General features: G+C 37.6%; 1 protein-coding gene across 8 annotated transcripts in view; it reads right to left on the bottom strand.

The window, feature by feature from the left end:
* Positions 1–216: 216 nt before the first annotated feature.
* PCNX1 (pecanex 1) overlaps positions 217–27,489 on the bottom strand; it is a 168,823-nt gene continuing 141,550 nt past the window's right edge. For 6 of the 8 annotated variants that reach the window (XM_040477561.1, XM_040477563.1, XM_040477562.1 and 3 more), the window contains 13 exons: positions 26,744–26,802; positions 24,943–25,158; positions 18,374–18,627; positions 16,428–16,658; positions 15,696–15,796; positions 14,765–14,915; positions 9,427–9,657; positions 8,137–8,411; positions 6,298–6,503; positions 3,393–3,835; positions 2,846–2,986; positions 2,604–2,640; positions 217–2,455 (listed from right to left, as the gene is read on the bottom strand). In XM_040477561.1, the coding sequence (XP_040333495.1) occupies positions 2,169–2,455; positions 2,604–2,640; positions 2,846–2,986; positions 3,393–3,835; positions 6,298–6,503; positions 8,137–8,411; positions 9,427–9,657; positions 14,765–14,915; positions 15,696–15,796; positions 16,428–16,658; positions 18,374–18,627; positions 24,943–25,158; positions 26,744–26,802 (2,632 nt within the window). In that variant the 3' untranslated portion in view covers positions 217–2,168. Of the gene's footprint in view, positions 2,641–2,845; positions 2,987–3,392; positions 3,836–6,297; positions 6,504–8,136; positions 8,412–9,426; positions 9,658–14,764; positions 14,916–15,695; positions 15,797–16,427; positions 16,659–18,373; positions 18,628–24,942; positions 25,159–26,743; positions 26,803–27,489 lie in introns of all 8 variants that reach the window. The other 2 variants (XM_040477564.1, XM_040477567.1) reach the window with 1 other exon arrangement.

Below are 27,489 nucleotides of genomic sequence, written 5' to 3'. Positions count from 1 at the left end.
AGACCATCAGGTTTAGACTAAAAAATAAAAACAGGGCTCCTGTTAGGGTTTCTATTCCATAAATTCCTTCAAGGGTTATCTGATAACAAAATTCAACTTGCTTTGAGAAGAATGTCCACAGTTATCATGCCAAATCAAGACCCAATATATATGTTCCATATAAAATCTAGTCTTACATTTTTGGAGCGTGTAATGTGTTTAACAATTGGGGGTAGGGGGTGTGAGGCTAGGAATAGCCCTTCTGACTGAATCATCTGAAGCTCAGATTTTTTTTTTTTTCTGTGTAGGCAAATGAATTATCTTCCATTTAGGACTGAAAGGATTCCATGTATCTTCCCATCTAGGTAATGACCATGAAAAGATCATATTCATTTCAGAAAGAGAACAGGCAGCAGGAATCATAATTCCTTTGAGAAGATTTTAAATAAATATAGATGGTTAGATAGACAGATCATATATTCGGTTTCAGAAGAGAAACATAAAAGCCTTGGACCTTAATGACATACTGTAGATTTGCCAAAATGCGGCAAATACAGAATGTAACAACAGTATCAGGAAAATACGTTTTAGTTGGTCAATTTAGAATGGGTACCTTTGTGTAAAGGTTCAGTAAATCACTTGACAAATGTTTTTAAAAAGTACATTTGGCAAAGCGCGAAGTCTGGAAATGTCAGCACGAGGTACACTGGATCCTGAATAACTACGAAAACTGTAAATTAGAAAAGGGCAAAATAACCACACTGTGGAATGGAAATGTAGTCGGATGTTAGTTTTCATTCCATCTACGGAAGTGTTATGCTATACTGTGAGAGCGACAGTAGGGGTTAGTGCGGAAACAGCTTCTCTCTCCTGTCACCTCATCAAAAGATACTTTACACCTGTGTCGTCCAATACAGGAGCCACCAGGCACATGTGGCCGGTGAGTACCTGAAATGTGGCTAGCGCCACATGGGGAAAGAGTAACACTCTGGATGTATCAGACTAAATAAAATACACATTGAAGATTAACTTCACACCTGCTTTCTACTTCCCGTTTGCAGTGGGGTGGAAAGATGGCTGCTCCTAAATGCTCAGGAGATGTATACATATTCTTTGGAGTTTCACACAAAAGGGGAAAGTTTTCGGAAGGATTTAAAAAATGCCGGAAATTGAAAATTAAATCTAAACCACAGTTGCCACCTAGCCCAATTGTAAATCTGAATTATATATTTCCCTGAATACACGTGTATTTAAAAAAAAAAAAAAAACAATAAAATTTAAGTTATGAGACAACATATTAAGTCAATTTCACAGTTATAAATATTTCAAATTACACCTACACACTATAAATTACAGGAAATAAAATTCAAGTAATAGAAAAAGAAGAGAGGAGCAAAATAAAAGGCGAGGTTATTGAAGAGGGACATAACAAGAACTGCACCATCTGGATAATTTCGTTTGAAAAAATTTTACTTGATTAACTGAACTGCATGTGAGTAACTTCAAGAGCTAATGACTCTGAATAGAAAAGCAATCGATCCTTTTTTTAAGTTCCTGGATGCTCATCTTCTTCTTTGAAAAATAAAAGTATTTTCTTCCCAGAACTGACCCCAGCAGAGCTTGCCCCAAGAGGAGCTGGGGCACACCGGTGCTGGAGCGCCTCCGATGTGTGGACACAGGAGCTGGCAGTGGTGTTCACAGGACCGACGCACTGACCGCTATCTCCAACGATGAAGCTATGTACCTCTTGACCCTTAAGGTTCATTTTAGAGAAAACACCCAATGTACTGGCAATGGAGTATAGGTTACTGACAAAAAAATGAGCAGCACAGTTCCTGCTATGTATGTTTAAGGAAAGGGCAGGGGTTAATCCCAAAGGCAATTTAAATAATGGTATTTTATTTTTATATATAAATAAATGTTCTGAGAAATCTCAGACTTTAGTGCATTGTTGTAAAAAATTAGTGCAGTTTTCTCATTAAAGTTTTTTAGCGCTCAAGGAATAAGATAAATCTATGTCTGTTCATAGTCTCTTTCACTGTACATGAAACTTTCATACTGCTAAACGTCAAAGTGAAGGTTTCTACACTGGTCTGTTTTTAAAAATCAAGGTAAATGGATTTCATGTTCTATGACAAAACATGGCAATTATTTTTGGCAAAGAAATTAGAAAAATATGAGATCGTAGTTTAGAAATGAAGAGTTTGTTGATTTAAAGCATAGGCAATGCATAGGAAAAAAATTTTTGTAAGGATGTAATTTAACAGAACTTTATCCTTCATGCAAAATGTTTTGTCGGCAGCTAACTTAAAAAAATAGTTCAGCTTTATTTGGGGATGGAGACAGTGACAGGAGTCAGGGTGAAGGGCGAAGGAGAGGCGCTTGGCCGAGCCCACTCTACATCCAAGTATCTCCCACACAGGAGCAGAGGAAAACCTGCAGGCATCTTCTGCGCTCTCCTCTCTTTTTCCAACGTCTCGGAATGGAGAGGGAAGAGAAATGTAGTTATAAAACACTGGCTCACACTTCAGCCCCAAGTTCTAGTACCCCGGTTTCAATGACAGTCACATATTTATCATCAATCTGGACCAGAAGTACTGTCTTGTCGATGTGGGATCTAGTACCTGGATCTCTGCTGCAAGGCACCCATCGGTGAATCACCTAATGATTCAGAATAAAATAAATTAGTGGCAGGGACCTTGAATGTATTTGCAAACTTCACTTAAAATTAGAGACATTCTGTTTGATAATTCAGCAAAAGGTGCATTTAAAAAAGCATGAGCATCAATTAGCTAAAAACGTGCACACAAGTCGGTCAGGCTACACAAAAAGTGAGAGCAGGGGTCAGCTTCGTAAGAGAACTCACATGGCCTTCCATGCCCTCCTGAGGACTCCAGTCTTTCCAGCTGTTTCTCCCAGCTTTTAACCGGACACCCTCATCAGGCCACTGCAGCTCTTTCCTTTTTGATAGGTTGATCCCATCCAGAACTTGACTGGGATCCACGATCTGTATTGTAAATAAATATGGGTCATTTCTAATTCAATTTTTTTCTTGATGATGACAGATTATATAATCTCAAGTAAAATCTCTTTCCCAGACTAAGTCTCAAGTTCTCCATGGCCTGTAACTGGACAAAAAACAATCTGAAAGGCCACCTCCTGAATTCCTTTTAGCCTACAGCAGCCCTTACTGCCAGGGCCACATGACAACAGCTGAGTGCGGAACAACAATCACCACTGAGAAACTACTTGCCTCCAGTTTTCAGGCTGGCAGAAACTTTTTTCAACATTCAAAAACGTCCTAGTCTTCAGACTAAGTAATATGAGGTGTGTTTTCACCAGCATCCTCCACCCGACAAATGAGAAATAAACACAAACAGGTGAGACAGTGCCAGAACTGTGGGCTTACTCACTTGGACTCTGTAAATCACTTCCCCCCTTTTGGCGTGTGAATTATTGGCAGGACTTAAGGGGTTGCCCGGCTGGGCATCGGCGGCACTGCTCTGACCTCCCTCTGTCCCAAGAAAGCCCACGAGAGTGTGATGTTTGCAGGCCGGGATGCTCTGGCTGGAGCTGCTGGAAGAGGGGAGGCCATGCTGCACACAGCCCACGCCGCTCTGACCGGAGGGCTCCATCTGGTTCACCATGGAGAGGCGGGACTGGATGGAGGACGGCAAGTTCCGGAGCGATATCTGACTGGTGGACGAGCGCCGACAGGGCACGAACCCCGTGGTGGACATCCGGAGAGACGAGTGCCGGCTGCTGTAGCAGTAAGACGACTGGCTGGCCACTGAGGCCCGAGCAGGGGACTGTCTGACCAGGCTTGACTGGACAGAGTGGGAGCTGTGGCTAGTGCCTAGCGAGGGAGAAACAACAGCACTTATTCCAGATGGCGTGATTCAAACACGGTTCTTTTCTTTTTTTTCCCCTAAATCTTCATCCCTTAAGCAAAATGACTTGAATGTACTGAATTTAACGCTTATATTCAAAACTTTTTAAGTTATCAAAAATAAATAAATATTTGAGATCGGCTTTCTTGTGTGGTTTTGATAATATAATTTTAATTTGCTAAAGCTTGTCAATTTTTTTTTAAGTTTATTTATTTGAGAGTGAATGGGGGAGGGAGAGAGAGAGAATCCCAAGTAGGGTCCACACTGTCAATGCAGATCACAAACTGTAAGATCATGACCTGAGCCAAGATCAAGAGTCAGTCACTTAACTGACTGAGCCATTCAGTCAGTTTGCTGCCCAATTTGCCCAAATTGCCACCCAATTTGCTAAAGCTTTTTAAAAATTAAAATTCTGGAGTAAAAGAAAGACACAAATAATTTCAGCAAGTATCTGGATTTAATGCTGGGATAAATCCTAAAATATCTTCCACAGAAATATTTCAGAATAACAAGAATAACTCTTTATTACTTCAGAAATTAAGTATCTCATGGAAACGAGACCATGAGAAATATTTACTAAGGATTCATGTGGCAAGATCCATAACTATTTCTCAAGGTATAGAATTAGTGGCCTTTCAATCCGTTCCAATGACACACTACACGGTCTATAGAGAGATGATGATACCACATTGCAATCTTCGTATCCATTACAGGATTGCTACTATACATGAATTATCAGTGATACTGAATAGCAGGTTCTTCTGTGTCCTTTTTCAAATTGCTTGATAGAATTCCTCAGGTTTGTCTTTTTCATGACTCCTAACAGTAATGTGAGAATTAGAAAGTAAGTTTTAACTCTAATGAAAAAATTCCTCCATGTACTTTCTATCTGAAAACACAAAGAGCTGATCAAAGTAAGAGCATGTAAAAAAGCACACTGAAAGTTTTAACTTTTCACTCAGAAGTTAAAAAAGAACCACAAGATGTTGATAATATACCTATTTAGTCTTGATTACAATGCTATTGGATTTTTTTTAAACATAAGTAAATGTCTTAAGACTTCATCTCGTTCATATAAAGCGGGGGGGGGGGGAGACAGTCCTGAATCAACCAATCAGCCATATGAAAACAGATTAAATCTGATTCCTACTGCATACCATGTGGATTGCAGATATCATGTAAAAGGAAAATCAGTAAAACAAAAAAAAAAATACCATCAGTGCCTTGGGATAGGAAAAAATTTCTTAAGTAGGATATAAAAAGTACTAATCAGAAAGGAAAAGATCAGCAAATTGCTCCACACTAAAACCAAGAACTTCTTGTCAAAAGAGAAGCTACTCGGGGTGCCTGGGTGGCTCAGCGGGTTAAGCATCTGATTCTTGGTTTCGGCTCAGGTCATGATCTCACAGTTCTTGAGTTCGAGCCCTGCATCAGGCTTGGTGCTGACAGCATGGAGCCTGCCCAGGATTCTGTCTCTCAAAATAAATAAACTTAAAAAATTAATTATATATATATTTATATAACATAATATATAATAATCATCACATATAAATTAATTTGTACAATATATTTATATAATATATAATTAATAATTATATATGCATATATATATACATACATATATACATACATATATATATAAAAGAAGGGGAGGCACTCTTCACAGAAAGAGAATCGAAAGTCAAGGGATAGAATGGGAAAAGACATTTGTAGTACAGAAAACTGACAAAGAACTTGAATACAGAATATACAAATAAAATAAAAAGACCAAATAGAAAAATGGGCAAGAGATTTAACAGGTACTTCAAAGAGAGAAACAGCTGATAAACTCAATTTAAAACCTTTCAGTCTTGGGTATCAGAGCAATGCAAATTAAAACAATGAAATTAAAGACCACCCCTTCTCCTGTTCTGAGCAAGCAGGGAACCGATAATACTCCAGGTCAAAGTTTACAGGATGGGCATTCCTTTGTATAACTGGTGAGAGTACCAACTGGTTAAAAAAACAAAAACAAAAACAAAAGCTTCCTGGAAAGACTTTTGGCCTTATGTGTCATGAATCTTAAATATTCCCATAAACTTTGATTTAGTGATTGCATTTTTAAAGTCTCTAGCCCAAGAAAACAGCAGTCACAAAGTTTATTTGTAACATTCGAAGAAACCAAATCATTGACCAATGAAAGAGAAGTTAATCACATTATAAACTAGATTATTATTAGCCTTTAAAAATTATACTTACAAAGACATGACATTTCAAATTTTACGTATATATAAAGGGATAAATATAAATAGGATAACATCCAACCAGGAATCAAACAAAATATTTTTACATATTTCCAAGTAGGTAATCTAGAATCCTCTTTAGACATGCATACTAACTGAGCCCCAGAGCTAAGAGGCTTAGACACGTAAGTTTGTTTTCACATTACCTAGTGCTGGAGGATAAGATGTGACAGGTGGATGGGGTCCTGCTCCCGACCCTTGCCCTGGATTTGCAGTGCTTCCCTGGGACACATTGCTATGGGGGTCACTGGCACTTGTTGCATTGTTACTAGTGCAGGAAATTCCACCTCCAGTGTCGGAATCTTCAATATTGCCACCACTGTTACAGCCAGCCCCACACCCTTTCCTTAACCTGGGAACAAACACCAAAGTAAGCAGCATTATCCCACAATCACCTCAAGATAAGGGTTTTATTCTATTTCCAGCTATTCAGAATGTTTAATGCTACTAACATTCACCTTCCAAAGTCTTTACAGCATAGTCAATATGAGAAACAAAAAAAGGTCAGTTATGTTTTCAAAGGATGGCCTAAGAACTATTCCCGTTATACTCACTGCCTCAATTCTTCCCAATCTACCTTCACTTTTATATACTCTATCATCTTTTCTGATCTTGCCTTCTTTCCTGAACCATAATAAACTGCACATAACAAAACTGCACCATTAAGATTACAGATGGAAACAGAATTCTTGGCAGTGTCTGTTCAGCGCCTCTGAAGTGTGCACCCCTGAAGACCTCATTTCTGCTGTAGCACACTTGGATGAGCACTGCTGTAATCACTGCCCCGCCCCTGCCTTTTTAATGTGGGGTGACCAACTATCCCGGATAGCCTACAATTAATTGTCTCAGTCTGGCACTGAACGTCTTGCTTCCCAGGAGACCTCTCAGTGCTGGGCAAACCAGGGCAGTTAGGCACTCTAATCTCTATACCATTTCTCTCAGGGGAAGAGAACTCAACCTCTTCAAGGCAATTCCAGCACAACGGATAGTTTTGGAAAGAAATTTCTTCGAACGCCACTCTGGTTTATTTCTTCTTTCTTATACTAAAATGGTGAAACTTTTTTTTTTTTTCTGAATATGCCTAGAAGAAGATGTCTATTTGAGAGTTTGCCACCCCAGTTCCACATCCTGTTTTTAAGTTCTGTTATTTAACGATCTGAACAAAAGCTTGTAAGAAATTGAAGATACTCCGTGACTTTTCTTCACCAGTCACCAAACTATGATGTTCCTATACAAAACACCGTAATTTACTAGACAAAGGAAGAGAAAAAACTCATGTGCACACTTGAAGACACCACAGATTCGAGATCTGAGTGATGACTGGATTGTTAAAATGGCAGTAGTATCTCCGCATCGCACAAGCAGGAGTTTCAGCAAATACAGTGTGCGCCCCCTACTGCTAGAATGGAATAAAACAAAAGTAATCAGCTTGTTCAGGTTTCCTACGTTTTTCTCTAATTTGCCGTTTGTTGGCTCACACATCCTAATAGTGGCACTATGCTGCAATATAGAATAAGAAAAGCTAAAGAAAAGGGAACTATTCAAGATTCTACCAAATGCTGGAGGAATGGTTCTTTTTTTTTTTTTAAAGTTTATTTATTTATTTTGAGAGAGAGAGCGAGCGAGCGAGCACAAGCAAAGAAGGAGCAGAGCGCCAGGGAGAGAATCTCAGGCACAGAACCTGACGTGGGGCTCAATCCCATGAACAAGATCATGACCTGAGCCAAAATCAGGAGTCAGACACTCAACTGACTAAGCCACCCAGGTGCCCCTGGAGCAGTGGTTATTGACCAGAGTTGTACATTTGATGTATTGAATAAGAGTTTGAAACAGACTACTTCCCGAAGTTCCTGATAGAATAGGTTTAGATTGTGCCATGGCATCTGTATTTTTTCTAGAAGCTTTCCAGGTGATGCTCATGAAAACTGCTTGGATGAAGATGGTCAGGACACACCATCACTGAAATATGCAACCCCATGGCTCACCTGTGCCAGGTTGACACTATGAAGTTTCTGATATTGCCCAAGCTGATAGGTCCCCCAAGGATTTCTTTAAGCTGTTCGTGGCTGTCAGAGTAAGAAGTTGTCAGGGGGGAGACAAAGATTGGGTAGCCAATAGGTTGATCACAAGATGAGTTTATCATGTTTCTCAGAGCTTGTTTTGCATTCTGGATGCTCCCTCTCTCTGGATTACGGTTACGTAGAAACACAAGCTCTTGCTGTTGTCCTGCCCAAAGACCTCGGACACATTCCTTATTAACCTGAAAACCAGAACACGTGGGAATTAGGTTAAGGGGCCAAGAATGAAACTCATATAAACAGAAGAGTATAAATGGGAGAGATACAAAAGACCTATGATAACAGTGAAAAGCAAGAAATACAAGTACGTCACATTTGAATAGGAGCTCTTCAATTTTCCATTGTCATTCATAGGCTGTTAAATAATAAGCAGCCACGGTACTCTCTTCCCTGGTCTGCCTTACAAAAATACCAAGTTTACCAAATTGATAAAGTGTTGCATTTTGCAATTGGGGTAATAAGATATTTTTGATAGAAATGAGCAGTAACAAATATTTAGAGTTAAAAGGATGTTTGTGACTTTGCAGGTTGATTAAATGAAGTAGATAAAAAGCAAATCGTTATAAACTATTAAAATAAAATCTCAGAAATTAAGCTACCTAAAGCCATGAGATGTTTAAAAAATCAAAAAATAAAAAACAATGAAAAGTACAAACTATGGTATTATTTTGCAACCTAGGAATCAGATTAGCAATGTGGTGCTGATATTCTAAGAAGAGATGCTGATATTCTAAGAAGAGATAGCATATATAATAGATAAGACTCCCACAGAAAGAAAATAAGCAAACATTGTAAGACTCTATCGTACTTGAGAAAATTTCAGAGGACAGAATAAATTACATTAAAATAAATCAAATTAAGTGCTCATAAATAATGCTAATGTAGTATGGTCATTTTTTTTTTTTTGTCTATAAAAAGAGTTTCAATGACTTTTGTTTTTTTTTAACGTTTATTTATTTTTGAGACAGAGCATGAACGGGGGAGGGGCAGAGAGAGAGGGAGACACAGAATCGGAAGCAGGCTCGAACTCATGGGGGGGGCTCCAACTCACGGACCGTGAGATCGTGACCTGAGCTGAAGTCGGACGCTTAACCGACTGAGCCACCCAGGCGCCCCTTCAATGACTTTTTAAAGTTAGGACAAGGTTATGTAAGTTCCTTTCTTCTTTTTTCAGACACAAACGCCTCAAAAACTTACCTTAATGACTCTGAAGCTCAGGTATCGTCTATTCAGCATTATGATCTTATATTCATTGGTGCCATCATCCATGACATGCCGCAGAGCAAGCAGGGAGGGAGAATTGGCAAGAACCGCGCTCCGCCACGCAGGGTCCCCTTCATGAGCTATTACAAGGTTCTTTTCATGAGACACAATGGCTTCATAGAGCACAGTAGGGTCATCATACTCATCTGGAGAAGTGAAATGATCCTAAACAGAAATAAAAAATGTTTTTTTTTTAAAGTTTATTTATTTTGAGAGAGAGACAGAGCACTAACAGGGCTGAGAGAGAGAGAGAGAGAGAGAGAGAGGGAGAGGGAGAGGGAGACAGAGAATCCCATGCAGACTCCACAGTCAGTGCAGAGCCCCACGTGGGGCTCAAACTCACGAACTGTGAGATCATGACCTGAGACGAAGTTGGATGCTTAACTAAGCAATCCAAGTGCCCCCAAAATATGGTTTATAGGAAGTGAAGGACTTCCAGTGTACTGATAAAAGCTTCTATAGTTACTACTCAGTTACTAAATGAAAATTCTTAAAAACTGGTTTAATATGAATGTTTCATATCCATACATATTATTGTTAGAGATAAATCAGAGATTCTTAAATTCAATCAGATTAGGGATTAGCTCATTACTGCCGTACTACTTTTGTAAATTCTTCAATCCAACCCTATCCTCTAAGTTTTAAATAAATAAATACCTTTCCCATTTTTATGTATATTCTTTTTCTCATTCAAGTTGGGTTTTACATGTCTTCATTCACACATAATTTTTTTCTGTTCAAGAACTGTCTCACTGCTATCAGTTAAGGAAGGCTAAACTACATAAAAATTCCCTCTTACATACAACTCTAATATACATAAAAGTTCCCTCTAATATAACTCTTGGTGACACTGACACTCCAGAACTCACTCTAGAATTCAGCGGAAGCTAGAATTCAGCTGAAATACAAGTTTTGTTTAGCTTTTTCCTTGCTTCTCTCCCTTCCTTACAAATTCCCCGGAGGGCACCCTGTCAATCTCTTGCACAGGAGTCCTGGACTCTGACTCTGTTTCTAAAGAACGTGGCCTAAGCCACGTTTACAAATTAACAATACCTCTGTACACCAACCCTCCTAACCTTTCCTTTAAATATTAAGCTCACTTTCTCATATCAGCAGATAACCAGATTTCATATAATGCACTCTCTTGTAGCAAATAGTTCCTCTAGGGAAGGAACAGTTCCTTTGTATGGTAGTGTTGGTATAATTTTTGAATGGAAAATAAAAGTGCAGACCTAGGCAATAATTATATTCTTAATAAAATGGACAAAGTTGGAAAATATTAGGCATGTCAAAATGGAGTATGTTTAATCTTGTTCAAATATTTCTTCTCATTGGGCTGAATGAATATTGCTTTGGAGGCAAAGTATTTGAAACAAGCAGAATGTCCATGAATACAGAAATTGCTAAATAAACTGTAGTTAAAAATCATACCCTGAAATACTACAGAGCTGTTAAAAATGTGATGTGCCTCTGTATGTGCTGGCTATTCATGTTATATGTATTTTTTAAGTTTATTTATTTTGAGAGAGAAATAGCACACACATATGTACACTGAGCAGGGGAGGGGCAGAGAGAGAGAGAGAGAGAGAGAGAGAGAGAGAGAGAGAATATCCTCAGCAGGCTCCTTGATGTCTGCACAGAGCCCAACACAGGCCTTGATCTTACGAACTGTGAGATCATGACCTGAGCCAAAATCAAGAGTTGGACACTTAACCAAATGAGCCACCCAGATACCCCATCCATGTTATATTAAATAGGGGGGAAAGCATATGCCACAGATCATTTTATGTAGCACAATTATATTTTTAAAAAGGCAAATATTTATACATATAGATGGAAATGTCTATGAACTTAGGGAAATCAGAAAAGATATACATCAAATTATTGGCAGTGGCTGCTTCTTGGAAGGGCTGTACAATGGTATGGGGTGATGGGAAGATACTCTTGGGTGATCTTTTTCATTATGTTTCAAATAAAAAGAGCAAATGTTCCCAGTTCTGGCAAAAGTTTTTCAAAGGCGTTTTAAAAATACACTTGAGAAGTTATAAGCCAATGCACAAGATATATTTTTTGAAGATAATGAAACTGATTCATTTAGCATTCATTGGCGGCCAAGCATTGTGCTAAGCAATGATGATGTAAAGACGAATAAGAAATATGGGGCACGTGGGTGCCACGGTCAGTTGAACATCTGACTCTTGATTTTGGCCCAGGTCATAATCTCAGGGTTGTGAGACTGATCCCCATGTCAGGCTCTCTGCTGAGCAGGGAGCCTGCTGAAGATTCTTTCTCTTTCTGCTTCTGCTCCTCCCCTGCTTTCTCTCACGCACACACTCTCAAAACAAAACATCTTTGTCCTCAATCACAGACTGACTGTAAGATTTTCATCATGTCACTTATAAGCCAAACTGGATGTTGAGACTAATGACAATGGTAAAACAAGGAGGTAAAGTGTTTTACAAAATGATTAAATAGAGAAGAAAACACATGAACAAGAAGAGAACACATAAAAAAGGCAATTTGCTTAATTTCTCTGAGTTCTTAGTCTTCACCTACCAAATTGGGATTTAAATGATTTTCTGGGTTGGGGCGCCTGGGTAGCTCAGTCAGTTAAGGATCAGACTTCGGCTCAGGTGGTGATCTCACGGTTGTTCGAGCCCTGTGTGGGGCTCTGTGCTGACAGCTCAGAGCCTGGAGCCTGTTTCAGATTCTGTACCTTCCTCTCTCTCTCTGCCCCTCCCCCACTCACCTTCTGTCTCTGTCTCTCAAAAATTAAATAAATAAATGGGTTTCCCCCCCAGTTTACTAAAAAATAATAATGATAATGATAATTTTCTGGGTTGTGGAGACATCATGTATATAAGAACACTAATAAGCTGCACAACAGTGTAAAATTATAAATACTACACAGATTATAAATTTTAACTTATAAAGTAAAAACATAATACATTAGATTGGAGAATTAAAAAATCAAAAAAGAACTGTAAAGGAAAAAGCAAAAATTAAAAACACCTACAAAGTACTAAACACACATTAGCAAAGATTGAGAGGCAAGGGTTAAGAGAAACTTTATATTTCTAGCTTTCTGGGGGAAAAAAAACCTTTTTTTAAGTTTGAAGTATAAGTTACATATAACAAACGATACCATTTTAACCATGCAGTTAGAAGCATTTTGACAAATATGCACACCCATGTAACCACTGCTACATTCTAGATATAAAAGTTCTCCCTCATCCCCAAACACTCCTTCCTGTCTTTTGGCATTCAATCAATCTCCACATCCCAAAGGACCACTAATCTGCTCTCTGTGGCTACAGACTAGTTTGGCTTTAGATTTTATATAAATAAAATTATACAATATGTCTCTTTTTATGTCTGGCTTCTACTCTGCATAATGTTTGAGATTCATTCATGTTGTGGAGTCTAACAGTAGTCCATTCCTTTTTATTGCTATGTAATATTCTATCATGTAGATATACCATAATTTGTTCGTCTGTTGATGGACAGTTGAGTTGTTTCCAGTTTGAGGCAATTACAATTAAGACTCCAATGCACACATGTGTGTTCTTTGTACAGACATAAACTTTCATTCTCTTAGGTAATTATTTCTGGGTTCTATGGAATGTGTATGCATATCCTCTCTTTTAATATTGTTCGCTTAACATTGCCCATTTTTTGCTTTTGGGAGTTTTCAGGAGTATACAACATACAAACCTTGGAGATTACCTATTTACAGATCTATCTTTTCTTGGCCTGAGAGTCCCTCATGGGCAACCCAAATTCTGTCTCAAAATGATGCTCATAAATGGTTGTTTCTTACCACTGAATGGGTCCACCTCAGCCTTCTCAAAGGTGTGTCAGAATTATGGAATTTTTCCAGGGGCACTTGTGTCCCCTACCTTCCCCTCACCAGCCTTCCGTGGCTCCTGGGTTCCTGATTCCAACCCCTTACCCCCTGCTTGTCACTGTTGTTGTCAGTCACGGCTAATGAGAGTGAGTTTACCCAACTGTGTTGGGCCATCATGTAAGGTAGAGAAACACTGTCACGGGCAATAACGCCACCGCCAAAGGAACATGTAAGGAAATGAACGTGGCAGCAACAGGTAAGAGCACCTGTAGGAAGAGATGGCGGCAAAGACCTACGGTATCAGAAAATACAGATACCCTGTGCCTCAGTTTCTTCTCTGACAAATGGAGATAAAATACTTGTCATAACTTTTAGAATTAACTGACAATCTATTTGGAGTTGTTAGATAATCATGTTATGTAAAAGAGTATTTCTTACAGAGCAGATATATTAATCAGTGCCTTTTGAGAAATTCTGAAGTTTTAAAAACACTTTAACCTAAAGTCATTATTTTTTTCTTTTAAAGACACTGAATTGTCTCAAAACCAGAAAGCCAGTCTGAAGATGGACAACTCTTTGTTCCCAAATGTACATTTTCTCCATGATCCTCAAAATACTATTCCATTTTCAACAGAGACTTTCAAATAATATATCCCTGATCAGTAATCTCCTAATAATATGGGACATTGACTTTATTCCAGCAGTCTTAGATTATAGTATTATCACTTGCAGAGTAATTCACCCTTTATGTGGGGGGAAAAATATTCAAACAGATTTGAGTATAAAAGATGCATTTTAATGAGGCTTATCAGGCAGTCTTTGTCACCAGATCTGATGACTATTGTCAAGTGGAATGATTAGGGCAGCAAGCACCAGTTCTTAATCTCATAATACAGTCTTGAAATGATCCAGGGCTTTGGAAACGTATTTGGGGGTTACATTTTAATTTTTATTACCCTATTAGGATTATTTAACTAAGGCTAAATCTGTCCTGACCATCTATCGTTCTGTATAACTTGCTACACTAAACACAGAGTACAGTAATAGCAGCACTTACAACTCCACCGAGATGCTACTCCACTGCACTGGGAGTTGGCTAACATTCAGCTACGGAAGAGGCTTGAATCACATGTGAAATGTGAGGTCAAAACAAGAATTCTAAGGGTGAGGGACCTTTATTTCCAGTTTGTCACTGCTTACAGTTTGACTCAAGTTCGTGCCCAGATCATTTACTCTTTAATATTAATATTCAAATTTACTCTTAGAAACATACGTTCAGGCTTCTAAGATTTAATATCTTGCCATAAATCATGTTTTTCTGTTTTTCAAATGAAATGTTTCTCAAAAAGTTCCCCAGGAACATAATTTGGAAGTGAACCAGCACCATTAAACACCAGTAATACATTATAGTTTTCCTTTTCTTACCTGATGAAGTTTAATGGACATGCGGATCCCCGGGACTACTACTTTCCTTAGTAATTCCATGTCAGCAAAGATCCATTCATCTCGAATTGAAGAAATACGGAAATCTCCCTTAAATAGGGCATGTAGTCCATAGAGGAATGACTCTAAATTACTGTTAGGATTGGAGATAAAAGTTTACACATTTTGACAAAGATCTACCATCACACTGATTCTTACATGTGGTTGTACATCAGAATCATCTGGGAGTGTTTTGCAAATACAGATTCCAAAGACTGTACTAATGCCAGAACCCCTCAATCAGAATCACAGGGGATATAGGGCCTGTTTGGGCTGGGATCCTTGTTTAATAACCACTATAACAGTGAGTCCATGAAAATCAACAACGAAGAGTATATAAGCTACAAAAACTTAAGGAGGGCCTATTGGAAAACATATAGTAATCACAAAAGAATCTAAACCAGGTAATATTTCTTAATTCTAATTCATTAAGATGCGTACGTATGTCAAGAAATTCAGTTTATATTTATACTCCCTAAATCTAATGTACTATATTAGCCATATTAAAAGCATAAATGCTTTGGACAAAAACTACATGGATATATGGAAAAATAAAAAGAGGTAAATCATTAGAAAAACAGATATAAAACAGGGGGAGACCAATAAACTTTATGGGGTGATTATTAAAAATGCCTTAACTCCATTAAATTCTTGTTACCAGTAGTTACCCACACGTGTGAATTTTAAAAGCCAGCTATTAACCACTTGAGAGAACTCAACTATGTTCAAAGATCTATAAAAAACCAGTATCAGAAGAGACTTTTGCAATAAATTAGCATAGAATAAGCATTCTAAAAAGCTATCTCAGATTTTTCAGATTTATGTTATATAACTCCCCCTACTCTTTTCCTGAAAACAGAAATGCCTTCCTTGCCTGGACATATGGTGGGATGCAGTCCCCAAAGCTCTCCGTCCCAGAACACAAAGTCCATAACAAAGAGTCACCAGGGATGAATCTTTGTCTACATCCAGTGGCTTTAAAAAACAAAGAACATTAGTTATCAGAAAGGTATAAAGGTATTTTAACAAATCAGAAGATATTTAACAAATCAGAATGAAGAACTCAACTAGCATACAATTTCCATGTCTTCAAATAGTTCTAATGAGAAGAAGCTTAGCAAATCAGTATAAAATGAAGTATCAATATGTATGAGGAGGCTCTTTGAAACCTTTAAGTAAAATCTAATACTTTATAATAGCAGAACAAATTTAAAAAACTGGCTGTTTTATAAAGTATAAGGATCTTAGCAAAACATCTCAAAGTATTTACTGGTATACACCATTACTGATAACGTCCTCTCCTGAAAATACAATATTCTATCTATTAATTAGTTATTTCTGGACATAAGCTGGCTATTAGTGACGGCTGTATTACCCTCCCAGTGACTATAACTATAGTAAAGAAAATCAAATTGCTATCTGGAGAATACTGCTTCCCCTCAACCTCTGAGTTTTGTTTTATTTTTTTTAACAACAGCAGATTCTCTTACTCAGATGATCAGGAAGAGGAAGATCTGGAAAAACTGACCTCATAGTAACAAACAGGGATAGTCTTTCCATCTCTGAAAAAATAGGCTCAAACAGTTATAAATGAAATAACCTCTACCTTTGCTCTTCGGGAAGAGCAATACTCTATCCAGTTGAGGTAAATCACACAGAAACTCTCCCTGGATATGCCAGCTAGTCGATGGTCATAGTCTTCATCAATGTTTGGATTAAATGTTGGGTCTACATCAACATAATTTCGATCTGCACACAAACGCAGTCCCTCCTGCATTGTCTCATTAGCTAGCCACTCCTCTAGCTTAGAAGAAGTTGTAACATAATAAATGATACCCTAATGAGGAAAAGATTTAAAAAAAAAAAAATCCAGGTTAAATTATAATTTGGATTCACTCCAATTTCTCACTAAATAAATGCCAACAGTTTATACTGATTGTATAACTTAATATTTTATTCTAGCTCAATACTGTAAGAATACATTTTAGGAATTCTGTAAAAAATGTACCTCAGGTCTTTCTGGATGAACAGTTAACTTAATACTTTAAAAATCACAACCATAAATTCAGCAAGGCAAATTCAAAATAATTCTATTGATTTTAGAACTTTTGAGTTTAGGGTATTTTAAGAGAGGCAGAAAAACTTTACTGTGATGGATTTGAGAAATTGCTCATAGAAAGTTATTAAATCAGCTTGTGATACTAGGTCAAGTTATAGAATTATAATAATAAAGCGACAGAAATATACCTATTTAGAATCAGAATTGGAAAATCCCATATACACATGCAGACGCACAGCATGTAAAAACTATAAAATCTATCTCCCTGAGGTTGGGTTTAACCAAACATTAAATATAAGATTTAACATTCATCCCAATCAGCACAAATAAGGTGATACACAAAGGAAGTAAAACAGATATGGAAAATCCAGACATGAGTCACCGAAATTTAGCATACATTTCCCTCTTGAAAATATTGGCCTTGTCTGCAGGCCGCCAAATCATAGCTGTGCTGTAATCTTGTAAAATCTTCAGCAAAAACAGAATACCGGTGTAGTAAAGAACTAGCCTTGCCTAAAGAGAGGTTTGGTATCTGCCCTTGGGTCCTGGGAAATAACTTCTACTCCCTTGGAATGCCTTGGCTGATTAAGACTCTTTGTTCACTTGGGGCTTAGAGCCATGACCTCTGGAGGAGCTGGAAACTAAGGCTGGCCGTGTGGGTGGTCAGCCACATTTAAGTGACTGCACTCCAATAAAAACTCTATATACCGTGGCTGAAGCAAGCTTCCTTAGTTGACAATACTCTGTGAATACTGTCACACATTTGCTGCCAGGAGAAATGGGCATTGTGTGCACAACTACACCGGGAGAAGACGACTGGAAGCTCATGCCTTGGTGTTTCTGGACCCTGCCCTATATGCCTATTTGCATGGCTGATTTTAATCTGTATCCTTCCACCGTTATAAATCCTAATCAAGAGTATAATGGCCTTGCTGAGTTCTGTGAGTCCTTCTGGCAAATTACTGAATCTGAGAGTGGCCCCTGCAGTGGTGTCACAAGTGAGGGTGGTCTTGGGGAACTCCCAAATCTTGGAATACTTTTATTCAGTTTATTGAAAGCAGTGCAAAGCAGTGGTCAACAGCAAGGGCGCAGGAGTCAGACAAGCCTATGTTTTAAATCCATAACTCCATTTGCCAGTTAGAGGACTTGGGACAGGTAACATCTGATTTTTGTTTACTTGTAAAACAGAGATGTGATACTCCCTTAGGAAACTGGGTAAGATACATATATTTGTATATATGCATATTCCTTAGCCCGGTGCCTAAAACACACGAACTACAAATAATAGCTATTATTATTAATAAACAAATGGACTAAGTTCAACTAAAAAAAGAAACAGCAAGACCTTCATAGGTATACTTTACTGACTTACTGGATACTAGAGAATTTAAATCACTACTTAGAAGCAAAGCACAGGTACAAAAAATATACATAAGTCTTTCCCAAGAAAAACTTCCAACTATCAGAAGATCTAATGAGGCACATTCCCTTACCTTGACATAGTAAGTGGTGAGTACTTTCCGAAGATCAAAGACTTGAAGCATAGAAGCAGCACTATTGTCAGTGATGCTATACCCCTCCAGAATATACTTAGTGACTATCACTTCCCAAGCTAGCCAGCGCTGGCTAAATGCAGCATTAAATGAAAGCACATGAGGAATATGACCAGGTTCACAACAGCAAAATCCTTCATCTTCTTCAACGCCTTCAGTAATGGCCTCTACTTCCCGTTGTTGACAGTAAGTACCTTAAAGAGAATGAGAGAGAGAGAGAGAGAGAGAGAGAGAGAGAGACACGAGTGAATACAAAGGAGAAAAAAAAAATATGAAGTAGAAAAATAAATGCTTCAAAGACACAAGAAATTTAGAAAAAAGACACCTTTTATAGTAATTGAAAGTATGTGACTGATTTGCCCTGGAATGTTCATTAACAAACTGCAGGAAGCTCCAGAAAGTAGACATATCATATATTCATTTCCTGAACAATCACAACATGCATTAGTGCATTGAAGGTTCTGAAAATTTGCGCAGTAACCTTCTTAATTTTGATTCACTGATCCCAAACTTTTCAAATTTGGGTTTACAATAGCATTTATGTCAAATGAAGGCCAATGAGTAAAAGGACATCTCATGAAGGTTTGAGTTAATTCAATAAGGGAAGGACTGAATTAGAAGTAAATCGTCACAGGGCACACAATATAGCCAGACATGCAGAACTCAAAAGAATCTGAGCTCTGTTTTTCAGTATCATGTCCATACTGCAAGCAGGAATATTATGTACATCCTGCTTATTTGGATATATAAACTGTAAAGGTTCATGATAATTTAATCTTAAATACATAATTTTTCTGCTGCCAATTCCAACAATAATTGGTTAAAATTATATTATTGGCATTTGAAGCTTATCTGCTGATAAAATTTAATTAGTTAGGAGATCTGATTATTTAGCACTAGCAAACAATTCTTTGAAGTTACATTCTTTTATACAAGATACCAAACAGGCATTTCCTGCATTAGTGTTACTGAAGGGAAAATACAAAATTGGAATACACAATTACACCCACAGCAATCTAGTGCCAATAAGATATCACCTGTCACACTGATGTTAATTTTTATCTTATCTTGTTCTGTGGTCTTGCTTCCACTTAATTAGTCAATTCCTTATATAATAATTATAAGGGGATTACACATAATTTTACAAAGGCACATATTTAGGCTAAATAACTTATATGAGACTTTACAATAATTTTTTTCTTTAAAGAGAACATATACACCATCCAGGTTTGAAAAACACTGCTCTGAGAGAAACAGATGCCATGAAAACCAACCCGGGTGGTGGTGGTGGTTTTTGTTGGTGTTGGTGGTGGTGTGAACGATAAGGCTGAAGAGGTAGGCTGGGACAGGGCTCAAGAGCCATGTTGTTTATCACTCTAGAACTCTGAACAGCTCTGCTGTTTCATTTCTTACTCAAGTACATTGCTGAGTACTTCCGGAACAATGTCACACTGTGGTAAAAAGAAAAACCCTGGCTTGAACCTGACATTAACAGGAACGTCTGCTGCAGCTGACCACCACACACGCTCATGACTACAGATCTATATTCACAAACTTTTTTTTTTCCCTTTTCAGAATAAGGATGTGTGTGATTTTAGGAAGTATTTTTCAGACCAATAAAGGAAATGAAATTCAATCAAAAGTCTCCTAGCATCTTCTGGAACATCGTATTTTATTGTCTTCTCCTATAACCTATTAAAAGATGAATTCTATTAATTTGCTTTCTAATACTTAATTTAAAAAATGAAAATGACTCAACTAGGAAAAGGAACCTGAAAAAAGGAACTCCTGGTTTCTGCTGATTCTGGGTTCTGAAAAATTTTGCATCTATGGCCACATGTGGGTTAAACTAGTTACTTTTTTAGTCAGTGTAGTTGTATTTTGTTATCAGTATTACACTGGCTTTGTAACAAGCCTGGAGAAATTCTCCTTTTTCCATGTGCCAGAATAGGATAGAGAGGGCAAAGAATAATTCAGTTTCTAGAAGAAACATCCTGAGACCGGCATTTTAAAAGTGTGGCATGAAGCTGGGTCTGTTCCTTAGATTTTATGTTATTACTTCATTTTATTCATTTTGTCATCTTTCTGGAAGGTCTGACTAGACCAAAGGTTTTTAAGTAAAGGAGAGACACAATGAAAGACAGCTCTACTCTGTGCAGATCACTTTGTGAGCAGTATATAGAAAAGACACATGGCAAGAGGGAACTTGGAGATGCTGACATTTATTGAGGAGACAGAATGAGACCCTTGTTCAGAGCAGCAGAATAAAGTGAACTGAGTAACTGCATTAATGGGGGGTGTTTTTACTCTACCATACAAATCCCAAGAACAGTTCCTACCCCAACATACCCTGGTAATACATTTGGCTTAGAAAATAAAGTCATTAAAAAACATAGGAATTAATACTAGCAACTGAAAAAAAGAACACTGAGACCTGGAAAGGGATTCCAGAATACGTTATAAGGAACCCATTACCAATTATTTCCTGGATTAGCTATGTCTTTCAGTCACTTCATAGTGAATATTACTGATGAAATTAAATAAAACTGGCAATTATGAAAAACAGACATGTCAAAAGTAATTTAAGTAAAAACCGAGAGGAATCCCATTAACATAATACATTTTTGACCTATAAAGTTTGACCCGGAAAACTGTGCTTGGCAGAAGTAACATTTACAAATAAAAAGTTAACACTGTAGAAGTTATAATAATAAAATTTTGGTAGACAAAAAAATGATTGATAAATCTTTGACATAAAATTTACATGGAAAAGAATATTAAGAATATCAGTAAAATAAAAATGGAAATGAAATAAATATAAAGGGATTTAACCAAGATGTATAGCAAACTGATCAAGAAATCTGTTTAGTTGAATGTCACTTAATATTTAGAATCCACTGCAAGACACAGTAAAATCAAGGAATTAAATTGGCTTAATGGACTATACCCAGAAGATACATCAAAATGCTCAGCAGATCCAAATATCTTTTTGGCAAAATACTGACACTCTTGATTAGTATTTTGAGAGGCAGTAGGTAGTTGGGACAGGGGATAACACTGTGAAGGAAAGAAAATAACCAAAGATCACAAGATATAGGCAAGAATATAAACAGACCTCATGAGAATTCTGGAATAAAAAGAAAGGAGAAACAGCTATATACTTACTCAATCATTCTACAAAATTAATTATGTATTATATGCTAACTGCTGAAGTAAGTACTGGATACACAGTAATGAATACAGCAGACAAGATTCCTGCTCTTGAGGAGCTTACAACCTACTGCAAAGGTTTGCAAAATACAGCCCAGGGCCAAATCCAAACTAAGAATGGTTTTTGTTTTTCAAGCATTGTTTAAAAAAAAAAAATCAAATAAAAATATGCAACAGAAAATGTGCATGCTTCCAAAAGCCCAAACTATTTACTATCCGGCTTTTTACAGAAAAGTTTGCCACCTCTGGGCTAAAGGAGAAATACACCTCAAACAAACACAAATAAGTATGAAATTATAATTATGCTGAGTGCTAAGGAGGTATAAATGGCAACATGAGACAATCATGTGGGCTAGGTGTTTAGAGAAGGCTTCTCTGAGAAAGTGATATTTAGGTTAATGCTTAAAGATAATTAAGGAATTAGCCAGGTGGAAGACTGGTGGGAGGAGGGGGGATGGCTGGTACGTTTTGGGCAAAAGGAAAGGCAGTAAAAATTCCTTAGTAAAGAACAGCACAGTTAAGACCCTGAAGGCAAGGCCAGTGTGACTAGAGTGAGTGAGGACGGTGGGATAAAGTGGGGTTGGAGAAACTGGCAAAGCCAGATAACAAACAGTGTGGTAGGGCATGCTAAGGATATGAACTCTATTTTAAATGCAATGGAAAGCCGCTGAAAATTTTAGGTCTGAAAGGGATATGATCAAATTTGCCTGTAGAGAAAAAATCACTGGGGCACCTAGGTGACTCGGTCAGTTGAGTGTCCGACTCCTGATACCGGCCCAGGTCATGATCTCACAGTTCATGATATCGAGCCCTGTGTCTGCCAGCGTGAAGCCTGCTTGGGATTCTCTCTCTCCCTCTCTCTCTCTCTTCCCTCCCCCCAAATAAATAAGCATTTTTAAAAAATCACTATGGCTGAGTAAAGAATTATAGGTATCTCTTGCTATCCAAATCCAGCACAAATTCAGATGGTAAGACATACTATGTTCTCACATAAGTTTGAGTTTTATTTGGCAAATAGAGTCTGAATGGTAAAAAATCTGCCCAAAATTTTATTTGAATCTACTTGGTACCAGAGAGTGAAAGTTGGAAGAGTGAGAATTTGGATCAATTTCTGATTTGGAGAGTTTCTGACCACTATGGTGAAATTAGCAGATCCTAAGAAGGACCCCCTTCTGACTCACACATACAGAAATGCTAGATAAAATATCCTCCCCATACACATTTGTTTAAAAAAACAAAAAAGTTAAAAAAGAAAGGTGAATTCTTTTTAAAAAGTTAAGGTCATGGCAGTAGTAGGTGTCGTGGTGAGGGGGTGCTGACTTTTGGATGAGTTTAGTTGGGTTAGTTCTGAACATTAGATAAGACTCGAGAGAGATGGAATTAAGGTCTTGGGCTCTGTTGGAGAGGCAGAAACAAATCATAAAACAAGAATAGGACATTTTGAAAGAGAGAGATTGGATAACATACATCATAAATGAATAACAAACATCAACATTTAGTGCCTTAATTCGAGTGTCACACAAGTACAATCTTACTTTCAGTGAATGGAATAATTTTAGAAAAGCACTTGCTCCATTAGCAAAGATATTACCTAACAAAGGTCCAAACCTTCTGATTCAATACCAGGGTAGAAATAAAGCTATAGGGTATAAACCTGATTTGATCCTCTATCTAGTCAAATGCTTTCTTATTTCCCATTTCAAGTCAAAAGCATGCAAGGCACTTCTTAGAGTAGATCAAAACACAGCTTGGATGTTCTCTCTAAAAACTCTCAAGTTCAAATGTTCCCTAGATTGAAAAGCTACACATTAATATGACTTTCCTCAATTCCTATAAAACAAGTTTCTATTCATGTTTACAAAATATTCAACTTATAGCAGTTGATAACATCAAGTTGGTATGTTTCTGAACACATGATTTTCTGTGTAGAAACAGCTTCATGTGTCATTATACAAAATTGTTGAGGGCTGGTAGGGGAATAGGGAGTAACAGCTTAATGGATGTGAGGTTTTATTTGTGGTGATGACAATGCTTTGAACAAGACAGAGGTGATGGTTGTCTAGATGGATGAAACGGGGAGACTCCAGGTCCTGAGGCCTCAACCCAACATGTCCCAAAGATGTGGCTGAAGGCTCTTGGTCTTGTCACCACAAAGAATTCGAGGACAGGCACAACACAGCAGATGAGCAACACAAGAAAGTTCATTAAAGCAGAAGTACACTCATGAGATTTGAGTGGGCAAACGCAAGACAGAGAGACAGAGAGAGAACGAGCCAAGAGACCTGCACCTGCAGGGGGTTGGGTTTCTATCACTTAATGACAGGTGTTAACTTGGGGGAGGAATATTCATTACTTGAGGTGGGGTTTTCTTGAAAGCAAGGTTTCACACTTTTTTTTCATATTTGGTCAGGGGTCACTGGCCTATTTTGTCAGCCATCTTGGGCCTATCTGGTTTGTTCGGGCTTCTTGTAGCTTTGTTTTGAGATCCTGTCAGGACAGGCCTCTGACTTTCCAGACAGCCAGCCCTGTCTTCTTCTTTACTGACCTCCAGGCATCCTGCTTGAACCTAACCAACTGCCTACTCTAATAGTGGTACAACACTGTGAATGCACTAAATGCCATTGACTTGTTCCCTTTAAAACTGTTTTGATGTTATGGGAGCTTCACTTCAAAACAAACATTTGTTGAGGACAAAGGCATGGTGTCTACCTGAAAGTACCTGGTTGGCTACTCTATGCCTCACACAATACAGCATTCTAGATGCTGCTAGCCATCTAACAAATATATGCAACTTCTCACAAAGAAAATGACAAGACAGCAAGCAGAAAGCAACAGAAACTCAACATCACCAGGAACATAGTCGGTTATACACAAATGATGCTACCTTTACATATTTTGGCATACCACAAAAATGATTCTTCTCTGGGGCACCCAGGTGGCTCAGTTGGTTAAGCATCTAACTCTCGATTTTGGCTTAGGGCATGATCTCATGGTTCATGAGTTCGAGTCCTGCATTGGGGTTCTCCACTGACAGAGTGGAGCCTGCTTAGGTTTCTCTCTCTGCCTCTCCCCTACTTGTGCTTATGTGCATCTCTCTTTCTCTCTCAAAATAAATAAACAAACTTGAAAAAAAAAGATTCTTCTCTAAATGTGAAATTTGGAAGAGTATCTAAAAATTGTTCTTTTAACAACTCTTTTCATTCCACAATTCCAAAGACTAAGGATCTAATTTTATGCTGATTTTTGATCTGAGATGTAAACACATAAAACCCAATAGAAATAAGAGGTGAATGTCTTACCTCTGAATTCAAGTCCCCGCAGCTGGAAAGTGACTAGCCCGTTGCCTATCTCTATAAGGTGTACTAATGCATTGAGGTAGTCAGAGGCAAGAATGAAACAGTCCCCCGTACTGTAGTTTCCCCACCGTCCTAGGAGCAAATCACCACAGAGACTGTGTTGTAGGGATCTGGTTAAATGTTCATAAAAGATGGAATTCAGATTGTTGTCATCTGATCCTGTAAGAAGGGATTAAAAATGTTACACTTTACCCTACATCTCTGTCACGTCAACAAGATTGTTAAAAATATTAAAGCTAATTTCTAGTTAGGGAAATTTTTTTTGACAAGAAAAATAATATTAATACCCTAACAATTTCTATTTAAGAATGAAACAGGGTCATGAGAAGAGGTTCAGAATTTAGAGTTACAGGGGTGCCTGGTGGCTCAGTCAGCTGAGCCCCAAATTCTTGACATCACCTCAGGTGGGACTGAGCCCTGCATCGGGGCTCCTCACTGAGCATGGAGCCTGCTTGGGACTCTCTCTCTCTCTCTGCCCCTCCCCTGCTCGTGCTCTGTCTCTTTCAAAATAAATAAATAAACTTTAAAAATAATATAAAATCTTTAAAACATTTTTTTAAAGTTAAAAAAAAGCATGCATATTAATTCAGGATTTGGCCTTTTTTAACATACACAATGGCATCATTTGCATCATAAGAATTCCAAGCCCCTTACACAAGGACACATTCCAAGCACATAGAGCTGAGATGGCTGTTTTATCTACCAGTATGTGGTGACAACAGTCGTTATTATCAAGTAACTAGTCCTACGTAATCCAATTTTAGAGTTAACAAAAACCATTTGATTATTAATTAGGTTTCTCAAGTAGACAGAGTATTTGAAGGAATCTGAGAGTCAAATGGATACAAACACTTCAGTCTACCTTTGAGTTAGATTTCTTTTATTAAATTAATACATTGGAATTCTGGTTAATTTCTTACAGTTGGATTAGTGAGATTCACCCTCTATGTGTCCAATTACTAACAGGTGGGCTGACAAAAGGATGTTTCCCCAATGACAAAACTAAGGAGCCAGACTTTAGATAATGGTACCACCACCCAAATACCACGTACTGAAGCTCTGTCTTGAATGGTTCCCTCACATGACATCTTTATACACAATAAACTAAATGAAATTAAATGAATATTTACCTAAATATTCAGGGAAGCAGGGGAAGCAAATATATTAATAAATATACCTATTGGTCAGATTGCATATTCTTTGATACACTTGACCAGTTTAACTGTTCTACTTTTTAACCTCTGGAAGACAATATCTTTCAATGGCATTTTTAATTCCTCTGAGCATTCTTAAAGTGCACTTTATAAAAGATGGGTATATACATTGTAGATACTCGAATTCACATATACTTTGCTAAAGCAGAACAAAAAGCAAAGGATAGACAGTAAAACCTTGGACCATGAGTAACTTATTCTGCGAGTAGTCCACAAGACGAGCAAACATTTCTAATAAATTTTAACTTGATAAACGAGAGATGTCTTACAATATAAGCAGTACATGACGCCAAATGTCACATGATCACAACTGAGCCAATGGTTCTTGAAATTCACTCTGATATACAAGTGCTTTGGATCACAAGCATGTTTCTGGAATGAATTATGCTCACACACCAAGGTTTTACTGATAGTCTTTGAAAAATGACAATTTGGAACTGACAGAGGATTCCCGATCAGTTAGGAAGCAAAATATACATAAGTAACACATTTCTTAGACTTGCTTCTTTACTCACAAATGGAACTTTTACCTGGATTTCTATCAAGCTGGGAAGCCAATCTGGTATTCGAATGATCCACTCGTTTTGTGCTGAAGAGGGCAAAACAACATTTTTACTAAGCCTTAATTAGAAAGGAGAAAACCATATAATTGAAGTTAAGTATTATCACTTTATGTATATCTCTGAGAAAAATCTATGATTGGCATATTGCTAAAACTCCTCAGTAGTGTAGTTTAGGGGTAAGGTTTTTTACTCTCCCACCTTCATTATACATAAACACAGCAGTTATCTCCTAACATGTTAAATTGAACAGTGGGTAGAAAGACATTAATGAGTTTAATGCAAAAAAAAAAAATTGATTAAAAATGTGTACCATATATAGTTCTTAGAGATATACAGTGCATGAAACATTTTTGCAAGGGGAAGGTACATCTATTAATATCCAATGGTACAGTGTTCTTTAGAACAGTCGTTCCTAAAATGTGGTCCACAGAACTGGAAGCAGGGGCCTCAAGACCCTTTCAGGCAGTTTTCCAGATCAAAATGATTTTCATAACAATCTTGAGCTGTTACTGACTTTTTTCACCATGTCGACAAGTGTACTGATGGTGCAAAAGTAACGGTGGGTATAACTACCAGCACTTCAACTTGAATCAAAGCAGTGGTATCAAACTGTATTTTTTACTGCCACACATGCACAAGAAAAAAATAAAACAAAAATTCACATTTGAATTGAAAATGTCTTTAATGAAGCAATAAAAAAAATTAGTTTTATT

Source organism: Herpailurus yagouaroundi, unplaced genomic scaffold (genome assembly GCF_014898765.1).
Source record: "Herpailurus yagouaroundi ecotype Mexico unplaced genomic scaffold, PumYag 141, whole genome shotgun sequence".
In the NCBI taxonomy this organism is placed as follows: Eukaryota; Metazoa; Chordata; class Mammalia; order Carnivora; family Felidae; genus Herpailurus; species Herpailurus yagouaroundi.
Note: the sequence above shows the minus strand (reverse complement) of the source record. Positions and strands in the feature narration are given on the sequence as shown.